Consider the following 26,524-nt stretch of genomic DNA (forward strand, 5'->3'; position numbering starts at 1 on the left):
AGGATCTTTACAGAATTTATTATCCAATAGAAACTGTTGTATGTTGAACGTTCGGAACATCGATGTGACAGAATAAAAGACAGAAAATGTTAGTAAGGAAACGTTTATCAACATTATTAAGCGCGTTTGAATTGTTCAAAGAATGTTAGACAAACACACCTATATCAGAAAAGTAACCGAAAAATGCAATTCAACTGTTGCTGACAAATCACAGAAATTTGTGTTCGAGGAAACACATCTGGATGGCTGCGTAATTTGAAACATGGCTCATGATTAAGTTCTGATTAATTTTCTTACTGAATCTTGGAAATATAGTAACAAATGCAAAGTCCCATTCGTCCAAGATGTAAAAAGAATAAAAGAAATCAGACGTAGACAAAATTGTTGATTATTTAGAAAAGACAGGAAAATCAAGAAATGTTCGATGTTCTTTGACGGAGATCGCAGATGGATAGAAAGCCTGCATCATGAGAGGGCTTTATCATTTGAACTGTTTCTAAAGAGCCCTGACAGTTTTATATCATGCTCATTAATCTATTACACACAGCAGTTTGAATATAACGGAAGTGATTATGCGTTACGGAAATTGTGTTACATGTATAGTTAAGCCTGTTAGATGCTCAAATATTTGCTGTATATACAGATTTTGTGTTAAAGCTACACATAGTAGTTTAGTTTAGTTGCTGTTTAGTCTTATGCAGGTAATTGTTTTAAAATGTACTGTTTCAAGGGCTGTCTCTTTAATGAAATGTATTGTTTTTGAATTTATGTTAGGTGACAGGTTTCTAATACTTTAGCACTGCCAGTACTGTAATATGTCAACTTATTGTATTGTTTTTTTAATCAATGTTTTAAAACATTTGATAAAGTTCCAAAACCATGTTCCCATGGTAGAAAAAACAACAATAATATATTCTTTAGGCTTATGTTTTCATTTCGTTGTAAATTTTATCACTTCCGTAACTGAGTTGTATGTTTTTAGAATGGCCATTCCAGCACTGTGCTATACGTAGCACATCCGCAACTTTTTGTGTGGTGTTTAGGACATTCTAAATTGACAGAGGGGTGCCATGTTTTTCTATACGATGTTCAGTTTAATAATTAAAACAAGTGTAAATATTCAAATTTTTGTTTTGAAAATACAGCTTTAAATTGTCAGTCATAATCCTTTATTTTCTCTCGGTATTGACGGTAGAAATTGTCATAATGATTGGATTGTGTATCGGACGTGTTTTTCAATTATGTTACTCTAAAGGGTTTCTTTTGAATAAGTAACTGCGTTAATGTTTAATTTTTTTAATGTCCAAAAATATAGATTGTCACTAAACTCTACATTCCGTAACATGAGTAAATGCACATATGTAACAACATTCGATATTGTTTAAACGCTATCAATGTTGTGGTAGAAATTTTACAGAGACAACTTGGAGATGTTGGACTTTTAAATAATTCAAGTTAAGAACTGTTATTTAACATTCACATTTTTAAGGTTTTTCTAATTGTAAGTTGGTCAAAATTTTGGTTTTGGCTGAGATGTCATTCCAGAAAATCATGTAGAACGAGCAGAAAATGTAAATAATTTTTAGACTACAAAAAGAAGAAAGAAGAAAATAGAAAAAAGCGTATAAAAGTATACCAGAGAAGTCACAAACAGGAATTTCACTCCAAGTTCCGTTTCCCTGACATATTATAGTTGAGTTTCCAGAAAGTTCATTTCCCTTATTGCTAAGACTATAGCCTTCAAAACAACTTATGACTCCAATCGCACCAACTGTTGTTACATTAGGAGATAAGTTTACATTGGCATTTGATGGAGAAGGCCATCCACAGTCTGAAAAGTAAAATATTATAAAAGAAAAAACACATTTTAAACCATGGAATCAATATGTGAACGTTTACACTGAAATGATAAGCAACTGTTACAGTAGCGAAATGTAATTACATGCAGAACACGTTTATTTTTGTTTATTGCTATGAAAGATGTTTGATGTTAAGCTTATTGATCTAGACAAGGCGTTAAAAAGCACATTACGCTGTCCGGTCACATAACTTTATTTCCATGCGCAGTGTGGTACTGGCGGCTGCGTTCTGCGGATATTACTTTTTTCTGCTGAACAGATGTCCCAGCTTTACTTCACTTTTATTAGACAGACGTAAATTGTGTAACCAAATGTATAAAATAGAAAGCTTGGATACCGAATATAAAGTAAATGTCTTTAAAAGAATACTTGATTATTATCAAAGCCTTGCTTAATACAGCTTTGTCTGCTCGATATTGCAAAAGCCACCGGTAGTACCTTTTATTCTGCAAATGGAAGCATTACTCCATTTACTGCCGCTCTGACAAGTAACTATCCTTTCCCCTATCAGCTCATACCCGACGCTACAATCTATTTCAACCTTATTCCCAAACTTCGTGCCTTCCGTTGTTATAAGCTTTCCGTTTTCTGGTGTGGGATCACCGCAATCTAGGAATTTAGTGAGTTTATTAAGGAAATGGTTAAATAAAGAAATGGATAGAAATGTATGTATAATGGATAAAAGAACTTCTGCATGCACCTTTATAAACGTCCCGACACGCAAATATGTAAACACGTAAAATTACAAAATATATTTCATATTATTCGTATCTATAATTTATGTTCTATACACTGAGCTGTCTGATCGCTTACAAGTCCGATATGGTCAGTGACCATCAACACTCAAAATTGTGTAAAGAAAGAAACAACAATGATTACGAGAAAAATGTTACTTTTAGCTTTTGACAAATATAGGAATGTTAAGTTAGTTATATTCATTCAAGTAGGTATTGCAATACCTTGTAATATGCAAGATACAGATTCATTCCAACTATTCGCTGTACATTTAACAATGTACGGACCGTCTAAATCATAGCCTTCGTTGCAGGTAACAGACACTAAAGTGCCTAATTTAGTTTCAGAAGACGAATTTACAGTTCCATGAGCAACTTCCAGCTTGCCACAATCTATTATTATACAAACAATTGCTATTATCTAATACTTAGTTCGTTCCAACAAAAAAAGATGTCATTCCAGAAAATCTTATAGAACGAACAGAAAATGTAAATAATTTTTAGACTACAAAAAGAAGAAAGAAGAAAGTAGAAAAAGTATAAAAAAATCATACCAGAGAAGTCACAAACAGGAATTTCACTCCAAGTTCCATTTGGCTGACATGTTATAGTTGAGTTTCCTGAAATTTCATTTCCCTTATTGCTAAGACTATAGCCTTCAAAACAACTTATGACTGCAGTCGCACCAACTGTTGTTACATTAGGAGATAAGTTTACATAGGCATTTGATGGAGAAGGCCATTCACAGTCTGAAAAGTAAAATATTATAAAAGAATAAACACATTTTAAACCATGAATCAACATGTAAACATTTACATTGAAATGATAAGCAACTGTAGCGAAATGTAATTACATGCAGAACATGTTTATCTTTGTTAGTTTGATATGAAAGATGTTTGATGTTAAGCTTATTGCGAGATACGCTGGTTGATCTAGACAAGGCCTTAAAAAGCACCTTACGTTGTCCGGACACATAACATTATTTTCATGCGCAGTGTGGTACTGGCGGCTGCGTTCTGCGGATATGACTTTTTTTCTGCTGAACTGATGTCCCAGCTTTACTTCACTTTTAATAGGCAGACATAAATTGTGTAACCAAATGTATAAATTGAAAGTTTGGATACCGAATATATAAAGTAAATGTCTTTAAAAGAATACTTGATTATTATCATAGCCTTGCTTCATACAGCTTTGTCTGCTCGATATTGCAAAAGCCACCGGAAGTACCTTTTATTCTGCAAATGGAAGCATTACTCCATTTACTGCCGTTCTGACAAGTTACTATCCTTTCCCCTATCAGCTCATACCCGACGTTACAATCTATTTCAACCTTATTCCCAAACTTCGTGCCTTCCGTTGTTGAAATCTTTCCGTTTTCTGGTGTCGGATCACCGCAATCTAGGAATTTAGTGAGTTTATCAAGGAAATGGTTAAATATAGAAATAGATAGAAATGTATGTACAGATCAGCTCACGCGGAAAACCCATTCTACTCGATCCTCGGAGGATGGCCAAAACGAGTACTAAGGCTCCGACTCGAAGTTTCTTCGAGTCAGCCATTTTCTGTCAAGGAATTTCGCTATCTGACTCCGAGGATTTATGCGAAGTCACTCGAAGGAAATCCTCGAAGTGACTCGAGATGAAATCCAGTTAGCGGAATACACACCTATATTGTTTTCTTTTGTTTCCGAGTCACTTGACGGAATTCCTTCAAGTGACTCCGAGACGAATAATTAATTACCTATACAAATTTAAATGGGCTTTAGAGAAACTTCGAGGACAGATTTCAGATTAATCGGAGCAGGGTGATTATATTTTACATAGTGATAGGCGAAATAACACAGTATTTCTAAATAAAAATAATACTGTAGTATTTTTATCCTACTTTAAAATAAACCATTTTTTCTGTTTACTTATGATATTTTATCACTTTTTGAGTGGATACGGCTGTAGTATTTTTTTTATCCTATTGATAATTCCTTCCAAATGAATTAATTATAGAAAGACCATTTTCATGATGAAAATTAATCATTTCTCCTACCTATAATTTTCATTAATTAATAAAGGTCACTTTTCTTTCACAGCCATTATCTTAACGTTTATCTAGTCTTATATAGTTTCTAATTTAGTCCATTTTACATCAATTTATTTCTAAATCTAATTTGCACTGTCAGAAACTATTTCAATATAATATTTAACAAATCACTATTTTTTAACGGCAGTTATTTAAAATTTTGTTTAGTTTTATATAATTCTTAATACTTAACAATTTACATTTCTAGCGGGCGTATTTTTAAAATCTATCTGGTTATAAATATTCATAATTTAGTGCATTTTCATGACTTGATTTCTAAATTTAATTCGCAAAGGCAGAAATTATTTCTATATCAAAATTTAACAAAGCAGTTTCCTTTAACGGCGCTCATTCGGAAATTTATTTAATTAGATATGATTAATAATTAAATCCGTTCTACATAAATTTACTTCTAAATCTAATTCGCATGTATTTCAATATCGTACTAAACAATTACTTTAAGCGGGTTTTATTTTAAAGCTTATCTATTTATAAATTATTCTTAATTAAGTGCATAAATTATTACACGACTTTTCCCTAAATTTAATTCGCAAAGTCAGAAATTATTTAAATATAAAAATTAACAAATCACTTGACTTTAACGGTGGTGATTTGAAAGTTTGTTTAATTTCGTATAATTAATAATTTAGTTTATTATACATTAATATACGTTTTAATCTAATTCGCATGGTCAGAAATTATTTCAATATCAAAATTCACAACAGTTTCATACATTCAATTAAAAGAACAAGCTAATTATATAAAAACAATCCGTCCAAGTAAGGAAATACTGACTCGAAGTTTCGTCAAATCATCTCGCGGCACTCGAATTGACTGATTTATTGTTTATTACAGACTCGGAGTCGCGCGGAGTGGCCATAAAATACCGGAAATCATTATAGTGTTACCTGTAAAATTTCGACTCGGAGTTCCGTCAAGTAATTTCTCGGAGTGACTCGACGAAATTCCGCTAAAGTAATAAAACTATAACAGTCGGTACTCCGAGTCAGAATTAGGCAGTACTCGGAGGAATTCCTCGCTATGCAAGATTTTTCCTTCGAGGAAAAACGGAAAGTGGGTTTTCCGCGTGAGCTGATCTGTATAATGCATAGAAGAACTTCTGCATGCACCTTTATAAACGTCCCGACACGCATATATGTAAACTCGTAAAATTACAAAATATATTTCTTATTTATTCATATCTATAAATTATGTTCTATACACTGAGCTGTCTGATCGCTTACAAGTCCGATATGGTCAGTGACCATCAAAATTCAAAATTGTGTAAAGAAAGAAACAACAATGATTACGAGAAAAATGTTACTTTTAGCTTTTGACAAATATAGGAATGTTAAGTTAGTTATATTCGTAAAAGGAGGTACTGCAATACCTTGTAATATGCAAGATACAGATTCATTCCAACCACTCGCTGTACATTTAACAATGTAAGGACCGTCTAAATCATAGCCTTCGTTGCAGGTAACAGACACTAATGCGCCTAATTTAGTTTCAGAAGACGAATTTACAGTTCCATGAGCAACTTCCAGCTTGCCACAATCTATTATTAAACAAACAATTGCTATTATCTAGTACTTAGTTCGTTCCAACAAATTCAGATGTCATTCCAGAAAATCTTGTAGAACGAACAGAAAATGTAAATAATCATCAGACTACAAAAAAGAAGAAAGTAGAAAAAGCGTATAAAAATATACCAGGGAAGTCACAAACAGGAATTTCACTCCAAGTTCCATTTGCCTGACATGTAATAGTTAAGTTTCCAGAAATTTCATTTTCTTTATTGCTAAAACTATAGCCTTCAAAACAACTTATGACTCCAATCGCACCAACTGTTGTTACATTATGAGATAAGTTTACACTGGCATTTGATGGAGAAGGCCATCCGCAGTCTGAAGAGTAAAATATTATAAAAGGATAAACACAGTTTAAACTATGGAATCAATATGTCAACATTTACACTGAAATGATAAGCAACTGTAGCGAAATGTAATTACATGCAGAACACGTTTATCTTTGTTAATTTGCTATGAAAGATGTTTGATGTTAAGGTTATTGCGAGATACGCGGGTAGATCTAGACAAGGCCTTAAAAAGCACCTTACGCTGTCCGGACACATAACGTTTTATTTCCAGGCGCAGGGTCGTACTGGCGGCTGCGTTCTGCGGATATGACTTTTTCTGCTGAACAGATGTCCCAGCTTTACTTCACTTTTATTAGACAGACGTAAATTGTGTAACCAAATGTATAAAATAGAAAGTTTGGATACCGAATATAAAGTAAATGTCTTTAAAAAAAATACTTAATTATTATCAAAGCCTTGCTTAATACAGCTACGTCTGCTCGATATTGCAAAAACCACCGATAGTACCTTTTATTCTGCAAATGGAAGCATTACTCCATTTACTGCCGTTCTGACAAGTTACTATCCTTTCCCCTATCAGCTCATACCCGACGCTACAATCTATTTCAACCTTATTCCCAAACTTCGTGCCTTCCGTTGTTATAAGCTTTCCGTTTTCTGGTGTGGGATCACCGCAATCTAGGAATTTAGTGAGTTTATTAAGGAAATGGTTAAATAAAGAAATGGATAGAAATGTATGTATAATGGATAAAAGAACTTCTGCATGCACCTTTATAAACGTCCCGACACGCAAATATGTAAACTCGTAAAATTACAAAATATATTTCATATTTATTCGTATCTATAAATTATGTTCTATTCACTGAGCTGTCTGATCGCTTACAAGTCCGATGTGGTAAGTGACCATCAACACTTAAAATTGTGTAAAGAAAGAAACAACAATGATTACGAGAAAAATGTTACTTTTAGCTTTTGACAAATATAGGAATGTTAAGTTAGTTATATTCATTCAAGGAGGTACTGCAATACCTTGTAATATGCAAGATACAGATTCATTCCAACCACTCGCTGTACATTTAACAATGTAAGGACCGTCTAAATCATAGCCTTCGTTGCAAGTAACAGACACTAATGCGCCTAATTTAGTTTCAGAGGACGAATTTACAGTTCCATTCGCAACTTCCAGCTTGCCACAATCTATTATTATACAAACAATTGCTATTATCTAATACTTAGTTCGTTCCAACAAATACAGATGTCATTGCAGAAATCTTGTAGAACGAACAGAAAATGTAAATACTTTTTAAACTACAAAAAGAAGAAAGAAGAAAGTAGAAAAAGCATATAAAATATACCAGAGAAGTCACAAACAGGAATTTCACTCCAAGTTCCATTTGCCTGACATATTATAGTTGAGTTTCCAGAAAGTTCATTTCCCTTATTGCTAAGACTATAGCCTTCAAAACAACTTATGACTCCAATCGCACCAACTGTTGTTACATTATGAGATAAGTTTACACTGGCATTTGATGGCGAAGGCCATCCACAGTCTGAAGAGTAAAATATTATAAAAGAATAAACACATTTTAAACTATGGAATCAATATGTAAACATTTACACTGAAATGGTAAGCAACTGTATCGAAATGTAATTACATGCAGAACACGTTTATCTTTGTAAGTTTGCTATGAAAGTTGTTTGATGTTAAGCTTATTGCGAGATACGCTGGTTGATCTAGACAAGGCCTTAAAAAGCACCTTACGCTGTCCGGACACATAACCTTATTTTCATGCGCAGTGTGGTTCTGGCGGCTGTGTTCTGCGGGTATTACTTTTTTCTGCTGAACAGATGTCCCAGCTTTACTTCACTTTTATTAGACAGACGTAAATTGTGTAACCAAATGTATAAAATAGAAAGTTTGGATACCGAATGTAAAGCAAATGTCTTTAAAAGAATGCTTAATTATTATCAAAGCCTTGCTTAATACAGCTACGTCTGCTCGATATTGCAAAAGCCACCGATAGTACCTTTTATTCTGCAAATGGAAGCATTACTCCATTTACTGCCGTTCTGACAAGTAACTATCCTTTCCCCTATCAGCTCATACCCGACGCTACAATCTATTTCAACCTTATTCCCAAACTTCGTGCCTTCCGTTGTTAAAAGCTTTCCGTTTTCTGGTGTCGGATCACCGCAATCTAGGAATTTAGTGAGTTTGTTAAGGAAATGGTTAAATAAAGAAATGACTAGAAATGTATGTATAATGGATAAAAGAACTTCTGCATGCACCTTTATAAACGTCCCGACACGCAAATATGTAAACTCGTAAAATTACAAAATATATTTCATATTTATTCGTATCTATAATTTATGTTCTATACACTGAGCTGTCTAATGGCTTACAAGTTCGATATGGTCAGTGACCATCAACACTCAAAATGGTGTAAATAAAGAAACAACAATGATTACGAGAAAAAAAATGTTACTTTTAGCTTTTGACAAATATAGGAATGTTAAGTTAGTTATATTCGTAGAAGGAGGTATTGCAATACCTTGTAATATGCAAGATACAGATTTATTCCAACCACTCGCTGTACATTCAACAATGTTAGAACCATCTAAATCATAACCTTCGTTGCAGGAAACAGACACTAATGCTCCAAATGTAGTTGCAGAAGACAAATTTACAGTTCCATTCGCAACTTCCAGCTTCCCACAATCTATTATTATACAAACAATTGCTATTATCTAATACTTAGTTCGTTCCAACAAATACAGATGTCATTGCAGAAATCTTATAGAACGAACAGAAAATGTTAATAATTATCAGACTACAAAAAAAGAAAGAAGAAAGTGGAAAAAGCGTATAAAAATATACCAGAGAAGTCACAAACAGTAATTTCACTCCAAGTTCTATTTGCCTGACATATTATAGTTGAGTTTCCAGAAAATTCAATTCCCTTATTGCTAAGGCTATAGCCTTCAAAACAACTTATGACTCCAATCGCACCAACTGTTGTTACATTAGGAGATAAGTTTACATAGGCATTTGATGGTGAAGGCCATCCAGAGTCTGAAGAGTACAATGTTATAAAAGAATAAACACATTTTAAACCATGGAATCAATATGTAAACATTTACAAGAAATTTTGTATAGATTAGATTCACATCAATACACAATGTTAGACATTTTGGTAATTTTTCAGAACTTTTGACTGTAAAGGAAGACCCTCTCCTAACATAGTTTTAGGCATGGACTACACAATCATCCGTCGGTAGGCTTGTTAGATATTATCTTCATCTAAAGAAGGTCTACAACATAAAAAGGTTTTGAAGTCCATAGCTGTGTGAGGATGTAATTCGAAGTCAGCGACACTAACCACACTCGGCCTCAACGTCACAAACAATTCGTCACCTCAACGCAACCAAGTCGTATCTTCTTATAAATTTATAATAAAATACGACTTTGTTGCGTTGAGGTGACGAATTATCAACATGAAGCATATAATTTGTACAAATTCTATTAATTCTAGTAGGTAATACAGCTTGTTATTATTTTAATCGCTATACCTACTGTCTGATCCTACTAATCATATTCCTACTTTTCAAAAATGATATAAGGAATATTCTGATATAATTCAACAAGTTTCATGCAACTAGCGAAACAGTCCATATACAATAAATATGTGACGCAAAATTCTTTGAGTTTATATTATGAGCTACTGAAGTGATCGTTATCAAGCATTAAAATGATAAGCAATTGTAGCGAAATGTAATTACATGCAGAACACGTTCATCTTTTTTAATTTGGTATGAAAGATGTTTGATGGAAAGCTTATTGCGAGATACGCACGTTGATCTAGACAAGGCCTTTAACAGCACTATATGCTGTCCGGACACATAACCTTATTTCCATGCGCAGTGTGGTACTTGCGGCTGCGTTCTGCAGATATGGCTTTTTCTGCTGAACAGTTGCCCCAGCTTTACTTCTATTTTATTAGACAGACGTAAATTGTGTAACCAAATATATAAAATAGTGAGTTTGGATACTGAATATACAGTAAACGTCTTTTAAAGAATATATAATTATTATCAAAGCCTTGAGAATTAATTGTGTGATCTTGTAAATAAGTAAAAAAAGCGTAACCCAACAGAAACGTTGACAATAATATTAATAATTGTATAGATTTGTTCAGTTGATAAAATGTAAATTTTTACTTAGGCCCTTTGTAGTGTACTAGAACACATCTGATTATGTCAAGAATCACAGTTTACCTATTATCTCACAGGTTGGAATATCAGACCATGTTTCATCAGACTGACATGTTATTGAAGCGTTTCCGGACAGAGTGTAGCCTTTGTCACATGATATCAGTATTACTGTTCCATTTGTAGTTTCGTTGGAATTTTTTATGCCATGAGAAGGTGTAGGATCACCACAACCTTTAAAAAAAAATTATTCACATTACTTATGATAAGAATATAAATTCGAAAAGTGCTTTCCACTTCCGTATTGCAATCATGTGTTTAAATCAAACTTGAAAGGGAAAGCAAAATGTAACACATAAACGCATCCAGGGCTACAAGGCAGTTGACAATGTAATGGAATAGTACGACAAGATGTCTTTTATGTGATATCCATTAACAAAATAGATTGTAAAACAAAATGCATAGCGCAATATAATATTTGCTTGAGACTACCATATTTCATATTTTTTGTCATTTTTTTTCATGCGATATATTTTGTCATTGAAATGTTGGTAATTGTAGTATACCTAATTGTTAAGTAAAATAGCTAGTTCATAAAGCCATGATTGACGTTCATAAACAAATTACATTTGTATTATGCATAAAATAACATATGCGAAGAAACGAAATTTAACGGGGGTTGTCCGAAAACGTCTGTAAATGGCATGTTTTCTCAGAGATATTGATAAAAAGTTAATTAGTTTCGTCTAGTTTAGATTGAAAAAAATCCTCTTTTAAATAAGCCAGAACACATGGTTCAATCTTTCGTTAAGCAATACTTTGCTTTTTTCGCAGTGAAAGAGCCAATGTCCTGTTATCAACTTGCTGCTTGGGCTCATTAAAATGACCCATGTCTCGTCACCAGTTATGAGACTATCAAATACTTTTTTTCTGATATTTCCGCAGTTGCTTTGCCATTTGCACCCTCGTACGTTTCTGCTCATCGGTAAGCAAATGGGAGAATCCAGCGAGCACTTATCATCCTTACCTTAAGAATTTTCTTCAGAATGCAGTGAACAGATGCTAAACCCAAGTTTATCTCTGACAGTGAAACGCGCATCTTTCTCAATGATGGACTTGATCTTATTGATGCTATTTTTGGTAACTGCAGACCTGGGTCTTACTTAACAACGGGCATCTTTGACTATTTCAAGACCGTAACTGAATTTTGTAATCTACCTAAACACTGTTAAAAATGACACTGTTCCACCTTATAGCGTTTTTTAATAACCCTGATTTCAGTAATATTTTCTATTCGTTTTCTTACCATTTTTCAACGCAGTGTCTATGAATAAAATTGAAAGCAATGAACCGGTATGTGGATTTCAAATATATTTATACACATTATACAGTGATGATCAGTCATCCGTTTTGTATTGGTTTTATAAAAGTAAATCACGTGAAATCAAGTAAACAGTGCGTTTTCAAAAGTTTTCGAACACTCCTTGTATTTAAAACATGATTATGATATGTTGTTGTTTATATAACGGAAGTAACACAGCAACTAGAATGTTTTTTCTTTACTTTCAAATTTAAAGAAGTGTTGTTGGAATACCCGCCTATTAGTTTGCATGTTGGGTGATCAGACCAGTTGTTAGATTGCTGGCACGTGATAAGAGGACTGCCGATAAGTCGGTATCCATCTTCACATTGAATGTATACAGTAGTATCTAATCTTGAATCGGATGCGTTAACGAAACCGTGTGCTGGTCTTAGGTCACCACAGTCTATAAAGCACAAGATTGACAAAAAACACTTAGTTTCTTTATAACATAAGATATACAGTTTAATGAAGGAAATTATGTTTAAAGACAACGTGTGTCAAGATATATCTTTAGACAAACAATATATAATTATTCCTTTCACAAAATGTTTCCTTTTCTAGTCTGTTTTGTTTAATGTCACACCGACACAATTATAGTCAAATGGCGACATTTAAGCTCTTTAATGATGCAGAAAAAGCCCACCTGCCCGGCCGTCCACAGGCGGGCACCTGGCTAGAATCTACTATCTTACATAAGCCAGCTGAATGGCTTCCTCACGTGAAATAGTTCTACATTTCAAGCCTAGTTTAGATTCTTATGCGGTGGGTGACAAGTGATTCAAAATCAGCGACCTTTACCACCCGGCAACGGAGGTCCTTACACCGATTCTTATAATTCAAGGAGCTACAAAGAATACATCACTGTAACGGAAATATATGCAGTTTCCTGTGTAACTTACCAGTACACACGACAGATACATCGTCTGAATGCTCACAGTTGTCGTTTGTAACGTACGTGCAGTTGTTTAAATGTGCTGCGTTCAGTCCACATTCAAGATCATCCACAAATACCGGCCCTTTGCCTTCGCCATAAAATGCTTGGCCATGATAGGAAACAGCTTTCCTATAAGTCAAATAATACCAATATTCATTTTCTTAATGATTGGAACAGTGATAATAATAGAATAATAGCAAGTGGAACGAACAAAAGAAATATATTTCAAACTCTGATAGTCTGTGTTAAATAAGAACATTATTATTTCATATTGCTTACGGATATCCAACCATACTACATATAACGTTTGCTTCTGGCATTCCAAAGGAATGGTCGCAAATCGTGCCCCAGAGCCCAATCGAATGAATTTCAACCCGTCCTCTGCTCGTTCTGTTGCCATCCGCTAGACGTATATCAGTAATGTTTATCGGATAACCTGCATTAAATAAATAGTATCTAACTTATTGTATGTTAGAAATGTAATTAAAACGAGTTCTACACTACTGTAGACATAATGTATCTATAATAGGCTTGCAGCGTAAATAATTTTACAACTATGGTTCTTTTTGGCAATCCATAATATCTTATGCCACGGTTTATGTTGTCTGGAAACACATTAAATATAATGCATAATTAGATCCGGTTATTGGGCACACCTTTATTGATATACAGCATGTATATATTTAACTTTCAGTATTGAAGATAATCAACATTTTCGCGTGGTTTTCAGAATAATCACATAAGTGATCCTTCAGATATTTCAAATCACATATGTTTATGCACATTTCGATACGTTTTGCATTTCTCTGTATAATGTTACCAACGAATTACCTTAAAGATCTCTCGAAAGAAGTAAATGAGGAACACTAGACAGACAGGTTGATGAAATATACTAAAAGTATGTAAGTGTTACATTCCTAGAAAAAAGGGTTATAAAATTTGCAGCGCAAAGTTGGATTAAGATATATTAAGATACAAACGGAAATGCACTTCTCAGTTTGTCGTTTTGAAGAGTCGAAGTTTTTTATTGTAGGAAACCATTCACTCTAACTGTATTTTCTGTGCAATACTGTAATTGCCACTTTTACAATTAACGTCTTAAATGATGAAACGTGTAACAAAGATTCTTTGGATCTTTGATTATACTGACTGTATTCCTAGCATTCTCCAACTGTCACCCATTTGTGAGTATCATTACATGTCATGCTCAATGTTCCAACATAAATTTTGTAATACGAGAAGTTAGCATACAACGTTTAAGTAATCCACGCTCCAAAAGTCTATGTTTGGTTTTCCACATAGTGTGATATAATATTTTTTTCAGTAAACAGTTAACATGCAAATAGTGTGGAAATAATGTCTTTGACTCGAGCGGGAGCTTAACCTCTAGGTTACCAAGGCAGTATAGCCAAACGAACTTTCAAATGAGTACGGAATAATAAAAAAAAATAATTATGCAAAGCTACCAAAATAATGAATATAGTCCTATGAATATGAAAGAGGAAAACAAACTTAATACTCTTACTATATATGTACAGAGATAATATAAATTTTAACGAACCCTTGCACACGACAGAGACGTCTTTGCTATGGTTACATCTATCTGTAATTAAGTACAAACAACTGCTCATGTCACTGCCGCTGCAGTATATGTCGAATATGGGGCCTGTACCTTCTCCATATGTAGCATTTGTGTAAAACTGAGTAGCCCTGAAAATTGCACACATAATAAATATCTCTTAAAACATTCTTTGCCGTTTAAATCATTTAAACAGTATTTATGTCTATGTTCTCTTTGTGATAAGAGGACATCTGTAGGAATCAGGTACAAGTAGCTGGTAAGCAATGGTTTTTACTGATGATATCATACGTGTTTAGGCAAGTGCCAAGACAAGATGATGGCCTTTGTTAACGTTCAACGAGGCTCTGACGTCTGCTTGAATGAAGTTCAAGCCATTCTGGCGATCAAATATATAGAATAGAAAATGAACAAAGCCAGTTTAAAGTCTTGTATACCAGGCTACATTAGGTCTGTAGACAATAGAAAATACTGGACTGTCAAGCAATTACAAGGAGCGTAAGATTGTGCATATTATCACGAACACTTCTTACTTGTGTAAGGGTACAGCATTTCTAAGGCAAAATTATTGTTGACACTTGAACCAAAGGAAACAGACAGGGTGGTGCTTCGTTGTAAGTATGTCAGACAATAGACACGGCAAAATCAAGACATACAGTATCATGATAAAAGTCGAGTTATTGCAAGGCAACGGACACTCCAAATTTGGTATGACGTATAAAATCCTGGGTACATTGTAATGGACTCAAATGCGAATAGTGGCAGTGAAAATGTTAATGCAGTACAAAAAGGAAGCTGTTGAGTATTTACCAGCCGGTATGCAATACAGGGTGACAGTGTTGACATTTAGAGGCATGCAGAAATTGTGATTTCTTACCAATCCATACATAACTGCGCAGATGAAAGCAGGAAGAAAATTCGACATGCATGTTATGTTTTAAGAGAGGCTGACACATTTTTTGTCGTTTTCAAAAGGGGCCTTTTAAAAGAGTTGATTAATTTGATGACGAGACAAAATGAATTATTTCACAGTTGGCGGAAATAATTCTGAAAGTGGAGAGCAAAATGACAGAATTACGAGATGAAAACTATCATTTTTGTCCAAGAGTTAAAGTTTGAAAGAAAAGCTGAAACTGATGAATAAAGACTCTTGGACACATCCAATCATGTGAGTGGACTCTGGAAAAAAACTGGATATCTATGAAATGCAAATTAGTAAATGCCGTGTGAAGTTTGACTCTATGAATAACACAACAGCGGTGAGTGCACTTGGAAATGCTGCTAAAAGAACATCAAGTTAACTGCGGATACGTTGAGAGGACAAAGACAACAAGCCAAATAGCAAAAGGTATTATGTATGTCTGATACTTACTACTGCCCTATCATGAACGTGTCGTAGATTTTATATAGCATAGATGATGAATGATTTATATATGTAAAAATTATGTGATAGGAATTTGGCTGACAAAAACTATTTAAATTATTAAAATAAATTATTGAAAATATCTAATTCCATGAAATAATGTTTCTGGTTTTCAACACTGTCCTAATTTTAAGTGTTGAAGTAAAATTAAACAGGCAAATTAATTTGCTTCCTTTGTTTTATTTCTATGAATCGGTTAATGACATAAAAATAGAATGAAGTCTTGGCATGTGACTGGAATTGAGATTGTTTATTTTTGCCAAATAAATGTACTAGTATGTTGTTTTAAACAGTAATATTGTAAAATGAAATAATGTTAACATAAATATTTACTGGTTGATATATTGTAGTGATAAGTTAATATATATATTACTACGTGTTATGTAATGTATAAGAAAATGTATTTTTTTTACATTTAGTACTCAAACTCCTGTCTTTATTGTGGCAGATACTATGTTAAAATAAAAGAGACACGTGATAATATTTGTTCTTTTGGCTAATAGAGGTAAATATGTTTTATATATATTCTTATTCACTGCTGTGTTCACGCTTAGTTCTGGCATCCCCTTAATGTGTAAGGATCTCCAAATCAGCTTACCTTAGTCCTAACAAATTGCAAAATGAGTCTGCCTGTGTCTCGTCAAAGTTTGTACCACAAATAGTACCCCATGTGCTATTCACCTTAACCTCCGCACGACCATCATATGGACCTGTTCCATTTTCAAGTCTTGCTTCGGTTATATTTACATCAACTAAAATAACAATTGTCGATCAATATGAGCAAATGTCATTTTTAATATTGTAACTACACGCAAGTGATATAATATATAAAATTGATTTTAAGACATACAGAAACATACTATACATGTGATTTGTTTGTTTAACATAGCACCGACACAATTTAGGTCATATGGTGACTTTCCAGCTCCTCCTTACATTCTTTAATCACAGGTTGGCACCTGGGAAGAACCACCGACCTTCCATAAGCTAGCTGGATGGATTCCTCACAAGAAAAATTTAAACTCCCACTGAGGCTCGAACCCACATAAGTGAGAGGTATGTGATTCAAAGTAAGCGACCTTAACCACTCGCTCACGGATGTCTCCACTAAACATATTGCGTATGACATTAGTTCTATTTAACGTTTAATGTCATTAATTCTGTACGATATATGTAACTGATATTTGATTTCTTGGAATAAATATTTAATAATCTAGATCTAAATAAACATCATTTGCACGTACGAATGTCCTTTTCGTTCGAAAACATTAAACAAATTACATATATGAAATGTATAAAGACTTTTAAACATTTACATTATCGATGGTATACGTATGTTATATATTAAAGTTATAGCATTTAAGGCAAAAAATCAAATTCTTAAATAAATCTGTTTGGTAGGTTAAAATAATTACACTGCATGCATAAATCATGTTCTTTGTCATTAATGCTTACCATTACATATAACAGACATATCTTCAGAATGAGAACAGTCATCTTCTGTATTATATTTGCATTCGTTGATATGACTCTCATTGCCAGAACAAGATAGCTCGTCAACATAAATTGGGCCGCTTCCTTCTCCGAAAGAAGCAATGCCAATATAATTTGCTCCTTCTCTAAAGTCGAAATCAGTAACATTTTTTTAATATTCAATTCTCTCACAATGACCACAAAGACCAGTAATTTAAAGAAATTTGGTATTAGCAATCTCTGATTGAAATACCCAACTTTTTCCATTTTGACATTAATATTGGTGGAAAACGAAAATAATTAATAAATTTTGAATGAGAATCAACTTCAATTATAAATCATTGACAAAATTTTACAACCGTTTATACTAGAAAATGCTGAAATACCGATTATGCTACTAACGTAGTGTATAAAACATTTGGTAGAATAACTAAATTACTTACGTAAACCCAAGCATATGGCAGATCACGTTTGCATCATTTGCATTAAAACTGTCGTTGCATACTGTGCCCCACGTATCATTGACTTTTAATTCTATCCGACCATGGTAAGGACCTCGAGAAAGTCGTATTTCAGTTATGTTTAGAGGGTATTCTGAGTGAAAAAAAGATGAGACACATGTGATACGAAATGGTTTATGCAACTGCTGCCAATAACGGCATCACTTTTTTCGAAGATTTTTTACATGTGCCTAACATAATAGACATTTACATTATTTCAATGCATCTAAACTAAAACACTAGCACGCGTTTTAACTTGCTTGTTTGTTTTGTGGTGCTTAACACCTTTTATAACAGCTACAGTTTTTCAGTTTCCCAAAGGCGTACAGTTAACCCACTCAGTTTTCCCGGATTCTACAATGCTGTTATCCTTAAAGTAACTGTCGACAAGAGTGGAGCATAAATTAACTCAGACCCAATGTCTTTTATCAACCGTCACTGATAACAAACGAGGATAGAACTCATGAACCCGCGAGCGTTCATGTGCGCTCTCCCTTAGCGGGTGAATGGTACGCGTTTTATTTAGTAAGTTATTCAGTTTATTTTGAAACTTAAGTATTTCAGTTTATTTTCTAAGTAACAAGAACTTAGCTTTTCAACATACATAATATTAATTTTCACTGTCCATTTACGTCATGTAACAAAACTTTTCTGTAAACATAGACTGACCAGTGCTTGTTATTAGTATGCGCAATAAGTTTGGGATTTTTTTACGTTCTGTGCTTTCAAATTATCCGCACCAGAAACACCAAATTGTTCCCCAAACACCATCCACATTCACTTTGACTCTTTGATTTGATTGTCTAATTTGACGTATTTGAAGAGGATAATCTACAAGAAATGTGTAATATTTTTCCAAGGTAATACGTCCAACCGCGGACAAAGAATTAACTATGAGCTAACAATGAATTATGTATTCAGATCTATCGTATTTATGTAATTTTACTTAAACTGAAATATGATACTAATAGGATAGTGCTTTTAAAAAGAAGTTTTTAAAGATGTTAACCAATAACTTATTTCTGCTAAATGTAGAGACCGTACCAGAGCTCTTCGCATCCTTCGATTTTTTTTTTCAAAATATAGTGTTTTTTTACAAGTGCACCGGTTACGATTAAAATGTAAACGACGGACTCTGTTTATGAATCATTAGAATGAATGAATGACAGTCGAAATTAGTCATAATACTGATTGATAGTGAATGCTAATAACGTCATGTGTTGCAGAAAGGTATTTAGTTTGTAACTGTAATTTCCTATCAATTGAAATCCTCTCAAATCTGTCAAAATAATTGATAATATTTTGACAAAGCTCACTGTTTTGCCGTTCGCCAGCTGCTAAAAGGGCAAATTATATAAAAGATTCAGTGTAAGTTATATTTCACTGGTACTACCAGTTAGTAAGTTCATACTCTAAAAAACACGTCAGAGAAATTTGGACAGTTTTGACCGATTAAATCGTTGGCAACATTATATTTTTACACGAAAATAAAATTGCCGTTATGTAACAAAGCGAATACGCCGATAATTCGGAGTACACCAGTCACAAAATTGTTCCAGTTCACATAATGTAGTCAGTGCACTTAAACTGCCTAGCCTTAGCTACTGCTGTTATAGGGAAGAGGTAAAGTGTCAGCCTAAGGTGTGAGAGGTCCTGGGTTCGAGTCCCGGTTAGAGCTTAAATATTTGCATTCTGCTACAGCATGTTTTTGCTGTTATCAGACTGTTCCAGATGTTCTATATTTTAGCACACGGTATCATGGATCATTATTTTGCAATCCAGATCACAGCTTAATGTTAAATCAAATGTACCCAATTAGAAAATATTTTCTATATTATGTCCCTTTGATGTTTCTGTTCTCCATGTTCAAGAAGAGTTACATTTCTTTGGTCACAACATTTCCTTTTACATGAAAATATTAAATGCTCATAAGTCGCTACGCTTCTTGTTAAAATATTGTCAATATATCTATTTATGCGAAATAGATGGACATTTGCCTTCATTTCAAAGCTTTTTAACGTCATGCCTATAAATTGAAAAATTTAAGTACTATCTCTACTAAATGTAAATGATAATGCTACATTAGGTACCATATTTTGATGTCCAGACTTCTAAATGTAAATGATTATGCTAGATTAGGTACCGTATTTTGATGTCCAGACTTCTAAATGCAAATGATAATGCTAGATTAGGTACCTTGTTTTGATGTGCAGACTGCTAAATGTAAATGATAATGCTACATTAGATACCATATTTTGATGTGCAGACTGCTAAATGTAATTAGGTACCGTATTTTGATGCGCAGACTGCTAAATGTAAATGTTAATGCTACATTAGATACCGTATTTTGTCAGATACCGTATTCTGATGTGCAGACTACTAAATGTAACTGATAATGTTACATTAATTACCGTATTTTGATGTGCAGACTTCATCGTATTGCCATGTTCCGTTAAAACATTGAAGATAGATTTTCTCAGGCACGAAGCCGTCATTACACGTTGCAATGAAGTAAGTACCATTGTCAAAAGACACGGAACTAACATGTTGAATATCGCCTGTGTCACATGCTAAAATGTACATTGTGAAGGAAAATAATTAAGAAAATACTCAAAAGTGGTTACACACCATGACAGTCTATCGTTTTTGTCTATTCGATTTTAAATTATATAAACCACTTCCAAGTTGTAATTGTGGATAAAGGTAATTCACCCGCTTAATATCTGAATTGGACCATAGACAATCATGACAACTTTAAATGGACATGTGTCTTATATCTATAACATGTTATAACAAGTACATAAAACATGAAACACTTAAAAGGTCAATACCTGCAAACACCATGAAATATTTTGATCACATTTTACTTTCATATGATATTTTATATACTCAAAATAAGTTAAAATAAGTTATTATGTTTCTGAACAATTCTATGCATATACTATTCTTGAGTTTCATTTCGGGACTGTGTTCTTAGAATCTGGCTATTCCCTTTGAATCTTTGTCGTAGTTTTTAAACCGTCTCCTATGGTGACGACGTACTATTACAGTGTTTACCGATTATAGCATCGAGCTCTCTTTTCTATTTTATGGTTGTGAATTTTCTGTCGAAGATATTGAATTTGATACGTAAAATATGAACGCAATTTACTGTACATAATTAAATTATCAAAAAATGTCATTATAAAGTACTGCACAAGTGAAAGTTAATTGAAACTATCAGAATACCAATCAATGATTTAAACCACACAGACAATGTTCTGTACTTACCCAATACTATATGTAACTGAGCACCTATCATACACCAAACGATGAGATACAGGAACATTTCCAATAGCCCTGTCAAATCTAAACAGTAAGGATTTGTAGAACATGTATGTTAAAACGTCTTGTTAAATGATAAAGAAAGCAAAGTAATACTGAGATCGTATATTGTAAAATAATGTATTGAACATTTTATGTCATCCAGTTAGAATTAATCCAATTAATTAATAAATTAATTAATTAAATGTATAATTTCTGATGACTATTTTCGTTTTCTCAGCGGGAATGTTTGCCATCAAGACAAATGTGTTGCGTCCAAAATAATATAAATCTTAAATAAAAAAAGTAATTTATCTAAATAATAAAAAAGCAAGCAATTACAGTTGTAATAATTATACTTTTATTATAAAACATTCCATTACCACTAAGTCATAATAAGAATATTGACAACGGTCACAAGCACAGTAATCCTGTGGTCTAAACTGATAACAGGAGAACAACGTGCATTTTGTACCTGCTTATCAGATAAGTTTAAAAAAACTAACGGGATTGTCAAAATATTCTCGTTGTGTAGAAGGTATTTTACGTATGTAATAAGTTGAAACATGTTGTCCCGAACTTACTTATCTCAACATCCGGGCTATCTTGAAGACGTTTTGTCCCGTCCCGAAAATACGTGCGAAAAGTATCATTTTAAGTCAAATTTCTGTTATCTGAAAGTAAAACGCTGAATCCCTTTGAATTTGAGGATCCGAGTTTCACTTGTACCTTAATACGAAAACAGCAAAACACACGTTGTTGAATTTGTAGCATATATAGCGTAGTTGAACAAAGATCAAATGATTCTTTTTCTATATCGTCTTGAGATTACAAAAAGATCAAATCCAATCTAACAATAGATTGAGCAAAACATGAAAATAGAAATGACAGTATAATTATATGAACTTATGTCATTGTTGACGGTCGTGATATATACAGTTCAAATTCGATATCTCGTACCCGCTTATATCAAAATTCCGGCTATCTGGGAGACATTTTCAAGTCAAGTCCTAAAAACACATCCACAAAATATATTTTAGGTCGAATTTTGGGTATCTCAAAGTAAAACTTTCGATCCCTTTGAAACCGACATACTGAGTTTCAACTGTATTTGAAACTACATGTATTTTCATACAATTGTCAAACTTGTACTCTATAGTAATTGAAGAGCTTTTGATTATTATTGCAAAGTGCTCGTTAATTTTGAAGAAATATGCACGCTCCTTTTGTGCAGAAAATATCAATTAAATATGGATGTGTATTATTTTCAAATTAGTATAGTATATACAATTATACAATTATTTGAGCTAAATTTATTATTTCATGATTAAGTATCTCTGATATAATGTTTTACTGAGGTATTCTGAGGTATTCTGAGGTATTCACTACAGAAATGGGACACTTTGTATTTGCACTCACGTGAAGGAAGAGTGGAGATAAGATCGGTTTATGTCCTTCAACAATATCGATATACTCAAGACGCATTCCATAGCTAGTTGCAGTTTCTGGGATGTTTAACATTTCGATTTACTCCAATCAATTTGACTATCTATCAAATCTAACCACGTGGTTAGGTCAAACATTATTCAGCTGCCAGATATATATATATATATATATATGATGTATAAAATTGGAAAAAAAGTTTTAATATGTTTGCAAACGATTATAGCATTTGTATACAAATTGTACTAAGTATAGACTATATGCGCGCTGAATTAATATACATGTACTTACTTTCAATGCATCAGTTTCAACAGAGAGCATTGACTGATTTCCACAAAAATATTTTAGCATTAGATATGTAGAGTCCCTTTTCTAAAGATTTTTTTAAAAACTTTAAATATCTAAACTTATTGAGAGGTAAATAAAAAAAAATTAAAAAAATAATATAAAATATGTATAAATGAAAAAAGTGAAAAAATAATGAAAATGATGAAATTAAAATAGTAATAAAAAAGAAAACACTGATACAAGGTAAACTAGTTTAATCTCCTTCTGTAGCTCCTTATCTCATCATGAACTAATTGCTGTATGTAAAATAATAGTTCGACTCTCATCGTGAACTAATTGCTGTATGGAAAGTAATATTTCATCTCTCATCATGAACTAAATGCTGTATGGAAATTAATATTTCATCTCTCATCATGAACTAATTGCTATATTTAATTCAACTATCATCATGTACTAATTGCTGTAATATTCTGGAAAGTAACATTTCATCTCATATCATGAACACTAATTGCTGTATGTACAGTAATATTTCATCTCTTATCATGAACTAATAGCTTTATGTAAAGTAATGTTTTATCATTCATCATGAACTAATTAATGTATGTAAAGTAATATTTCATCTCTCATCATGAACTAATTGCTGTATGTAAACAAATATTTCATCTCTCATCATGAACTAATGTAAAGTAATATTTCATCTCTCATCATGAACTTATTGCTGAATGTAAAGTAATATTTCATCTCTCAACATGAACTAGTTGTTGTATGTAAAGTAATATTTCATCTCTCACCATGAACTAGTTGCTGTATGTAAAGTAATATTTCATCTCTTATCATGAACTAATTCCTGTATGTAAAGTAATATTTCATCTTTCATCATGAACTAGTTACTGTATGTAAAGTAATATTTCATCTTTCATCATGAACTAGTTGCTGTATGTAAAGTAATATTTTAACTCTCATCATGAACTAATTGCTGAATGTAAAGTAATACTTCATCTCTCACCATGAACTAATTGCTGTATGTAAAGTAATATTTCATCTCTCATCATGAACTAGTTGCTGTATGTAAAGTAATATTTCATCTCTCACCATGAACTAATTGCTGTATGTAAAGTAATATTTCATCTCTAAACTATGAACTAATTGCTGTATGTAAAGTAATATTTCGTCTCTCACCATGAAGTAATTGCTGTATGTAAAGTAATATTTCATCTCTCACCATGAACTAATTGCTGTATGTAAAGTAATATTTCATCTCTAAACTATGAACTAATTGCTGTATGTAAAGTAATATTTCGTCTCTCACCATGAAGTAATTGCTGTATGTAAAGTAATATTTCATCTCTCACCATGAACTAATTGCTGTATGTAAAGTAATATTTCATCTCTCACCATGAACTAGTTGCTGTATGTAAAGTAATATTTCATCTCTCACCATGAAGTAATTGCTGTATGTAAAGTAATATTTCATCTCTCACCATGAAGTAATTGCTGTATGTAAAGTAATATTTCATCTCTCACCATGAACTAATTGCTGTATGTAAAGTAATATTTCATCTCTCATCATGAACTAGTTGCTGTATGGAAAGTAATATTTCATCTCTCAGCATGAACTAGTTGCTGTATGGAAAGTAATATTTCATCTCTCAGCATGAACTAGTTGCTGTTATGTAAAGTAATATTTCATCTCTCATCATGAACTATTGCTGTATGTAAAGTAATATTTCATCTCAACCATGAACTAATTGCTGCATGTAAAGTATATATTTCATCTCTCACATGAACTAATTGCTGTATGTAAAGTAATATTTCATCTCTCATCATGGAACTAATTACTGTATGTAAAGTAACATTTCATCTCTCATCATGAACTAATTGATGCATGTAAAGTAATATTTCATCTCTCATCATGAACACTAATTGCTGTATGTAAAGTAACATTTCATCTCTCATCATGAACTAATTGCTGCATGTGAAGTAATATTTCATCTCTCATCATGAACTAATTGCTGTATGGAAAGTAATATTTCATCTCTCATCATGAACTAATTGCTGTATGTAAAGTAATATTTCATCTCTCATCATGAACACTAATTGCTGTATGTAAAGTAACATTTCATCTCTCATCATGAACTAATTAATGCATGTAAAATAATATTTCATCTCTCATCGTGAACACTTATTGCTGTATGTAAAGTAATATTTCATCTGTCATCATGATCTAATTGCTGTATGGAAAGTAATATTTCATCTTTCATCATGAACTAATTGGTGCATGTAAATAAATATTTCATCTCTCATCATGGTTATTAATTGCTGTATGTAAAGTAACATTTCATCTCATATCATGAACACTAATTGCTGTATGGAAAATAATATTTCATCTCTCGTCATGAACTAATTGGTGCTTGTAAAGTAATATTTCATCTCTCATCATGAACACTAATTGCTGTATGTAAAATTACATTTCATCTCATATCATGAACACTAATTGATGTATGTAAAGTAATATTTCATCTCTCATCATGAATTAAATGCTATATGTAAACAAATATTTCATCTCTCATCATGAACTAGTTGCTGTATGTAAAGTAATATTTCATCTCTCATCATGAACTAATTGCTGTATGGAAAGTAATATTTCATCTCTCAGCATGAACTAATGGCTTTATTTAATTCAACTCTCATCATGTACTAATTGCTGTATGAAAAGCAATATTTCATCTCTCATCATGAACTAATTGCTGTATGAAAAGCAATATTCATCTCTCATCAGGAACTAATTGCTGTTTGTAAAGTAATACTCTTATTTTATCTCTCATCATGAATAAATTGCTAATTGCATCTCTCTTCATGAACTAATTGTTAATGTAAAGTAATATTTCATCTTTTATCATGATCTTATTGCTGTATGTTAAATAATGTTTCATCCCTCATCACGAACCAATTCCTTATTTCATCTATCATCATTAACTAGTTGCTGTATGTAAAGTAATATTTCATATCTCATCATGAACACTAATTGTTGTATGTAAAGTAACATTTCATCTCTCGTCATGAACTAATTACTGTATGTAAAGTAATATTTCGTCTTTCATCATAACCTGATTACTGTATGTAAAGTAATATTTCATCTCTCATCATGAACATTAATTGCTGTATGTAAAGTAATATTTCATCTCTCATCATGAACTAGTTGCTGTATGGAAAGTAATATTTCAACTCTCAGCATGAACTAATAGCTGTATGGAAAGTAATATTTCATCTCTCACCATGAACTAATTGCTGAATGTAAAGTAATATTTCATCTCTCATCATGAACTAGTTGCTGTATGTAAAGTAATATTTCATCTGTCATCATGAACTAATTGCTGTATGGAAAGTAATATTTCATCTCACACCATGAACTAATTGCTGCATGTAAAGTAATATTTCATCTCTCATCATGAACACTAATTGCT

The 26,524-nt window shown here is 32.7% G+C and overlaps 1 protein-coding gene across 1 annotated transcript; it reads right to left on the minus strand.

Moving 5' to 3' along the window:
- Window positions 1-1,371: 1,371 nt before the first annotated feature.
- Window positions 1,372-21,371, minus strand: LOC123534622 (deleted in malignant brain tumors 1 protein-like). Its single transcript, XM_053518915.1, has 22 exons — window positions 21,297-21,371; window positions 20,438-20,596; window positions 17,970-18,120; window positions 17,509-17,672; window positions 16,652-16,805; window positions 14,613-14,761; window positions 13,331-13,487; window positions 13,017-13,180; window positions 12,353-12,520; window positions 10,821-10,988; window positions 9,098-9,265; window positions 8,573-8,743; window positions 7,901-8,095; window positions 7,575-7,742; window positions 7,053-7,223; window positions 6,379-6,573; window positions 6,057-6,224; window positions 3,821-3,991; window positions 3,148-3,342; window positions 2,819-2,986; window positions 2,298-2,468; window positions 1,372-1,831 (listed from the first exon to the last, which is right to left on the minus strand). Exons 1-22 carry the CDS (start codon window positions 21,352-21,354, stop codon window positions 1,485-1,487), a joined length of 3,780 nt encoding a protein of 1,259 aa, XP_053374890.1. The 5' UTR covers window positions 21,355-21,371; the 3' UTR covers window positions 1,372-1,484.
- Between the last annotated feature and the right edge of the window lie 5,153 nt (window positions 21,372-26,524).

This window comes from Mercenaria mercenaria, chromosome 12 (genome assembly GCF_021730395.1).
Source record: "Mercenaria mercenaria strain notata chromosome 12, MADL_Memer_1, whole genome shotgun sequence".
Classification (NCBI taxonomy): Eukaryota; Metazoa; Mollusca; class Bivalvia; order Venerida; family Veneridae; genus Mercenaria; species Mercenaria mercenaria.

What these genes read in the sequence shown, in the direction of transcription:
- LOC123534622 (XM_053518915.1), bottom strand. Translation starts at nt 21,354, where the DNA reads ATGTTCCTGTATCTCATCGTTTGGTGTATGATAGGTGCTCAGTTACAT. An exon ending in TTCCATTTGCAGAATAAAAG is followed by an intron (nt 6,574 to 7,052) that starts GTACTATCGGTG and finishes TTTACTCTTCAG; the next exon opens with ACTGCGGATGGCCTTCTCCA. An exon ending in TCCTGTTTGTGACTTCCCTG is followed by an intron (nt 6,225 to 6,378) that starts GTATATTTTTAT and finishes GTTTAATAATAG; the next exon opens with ATTGTGGCAAGCTGGAAGTT.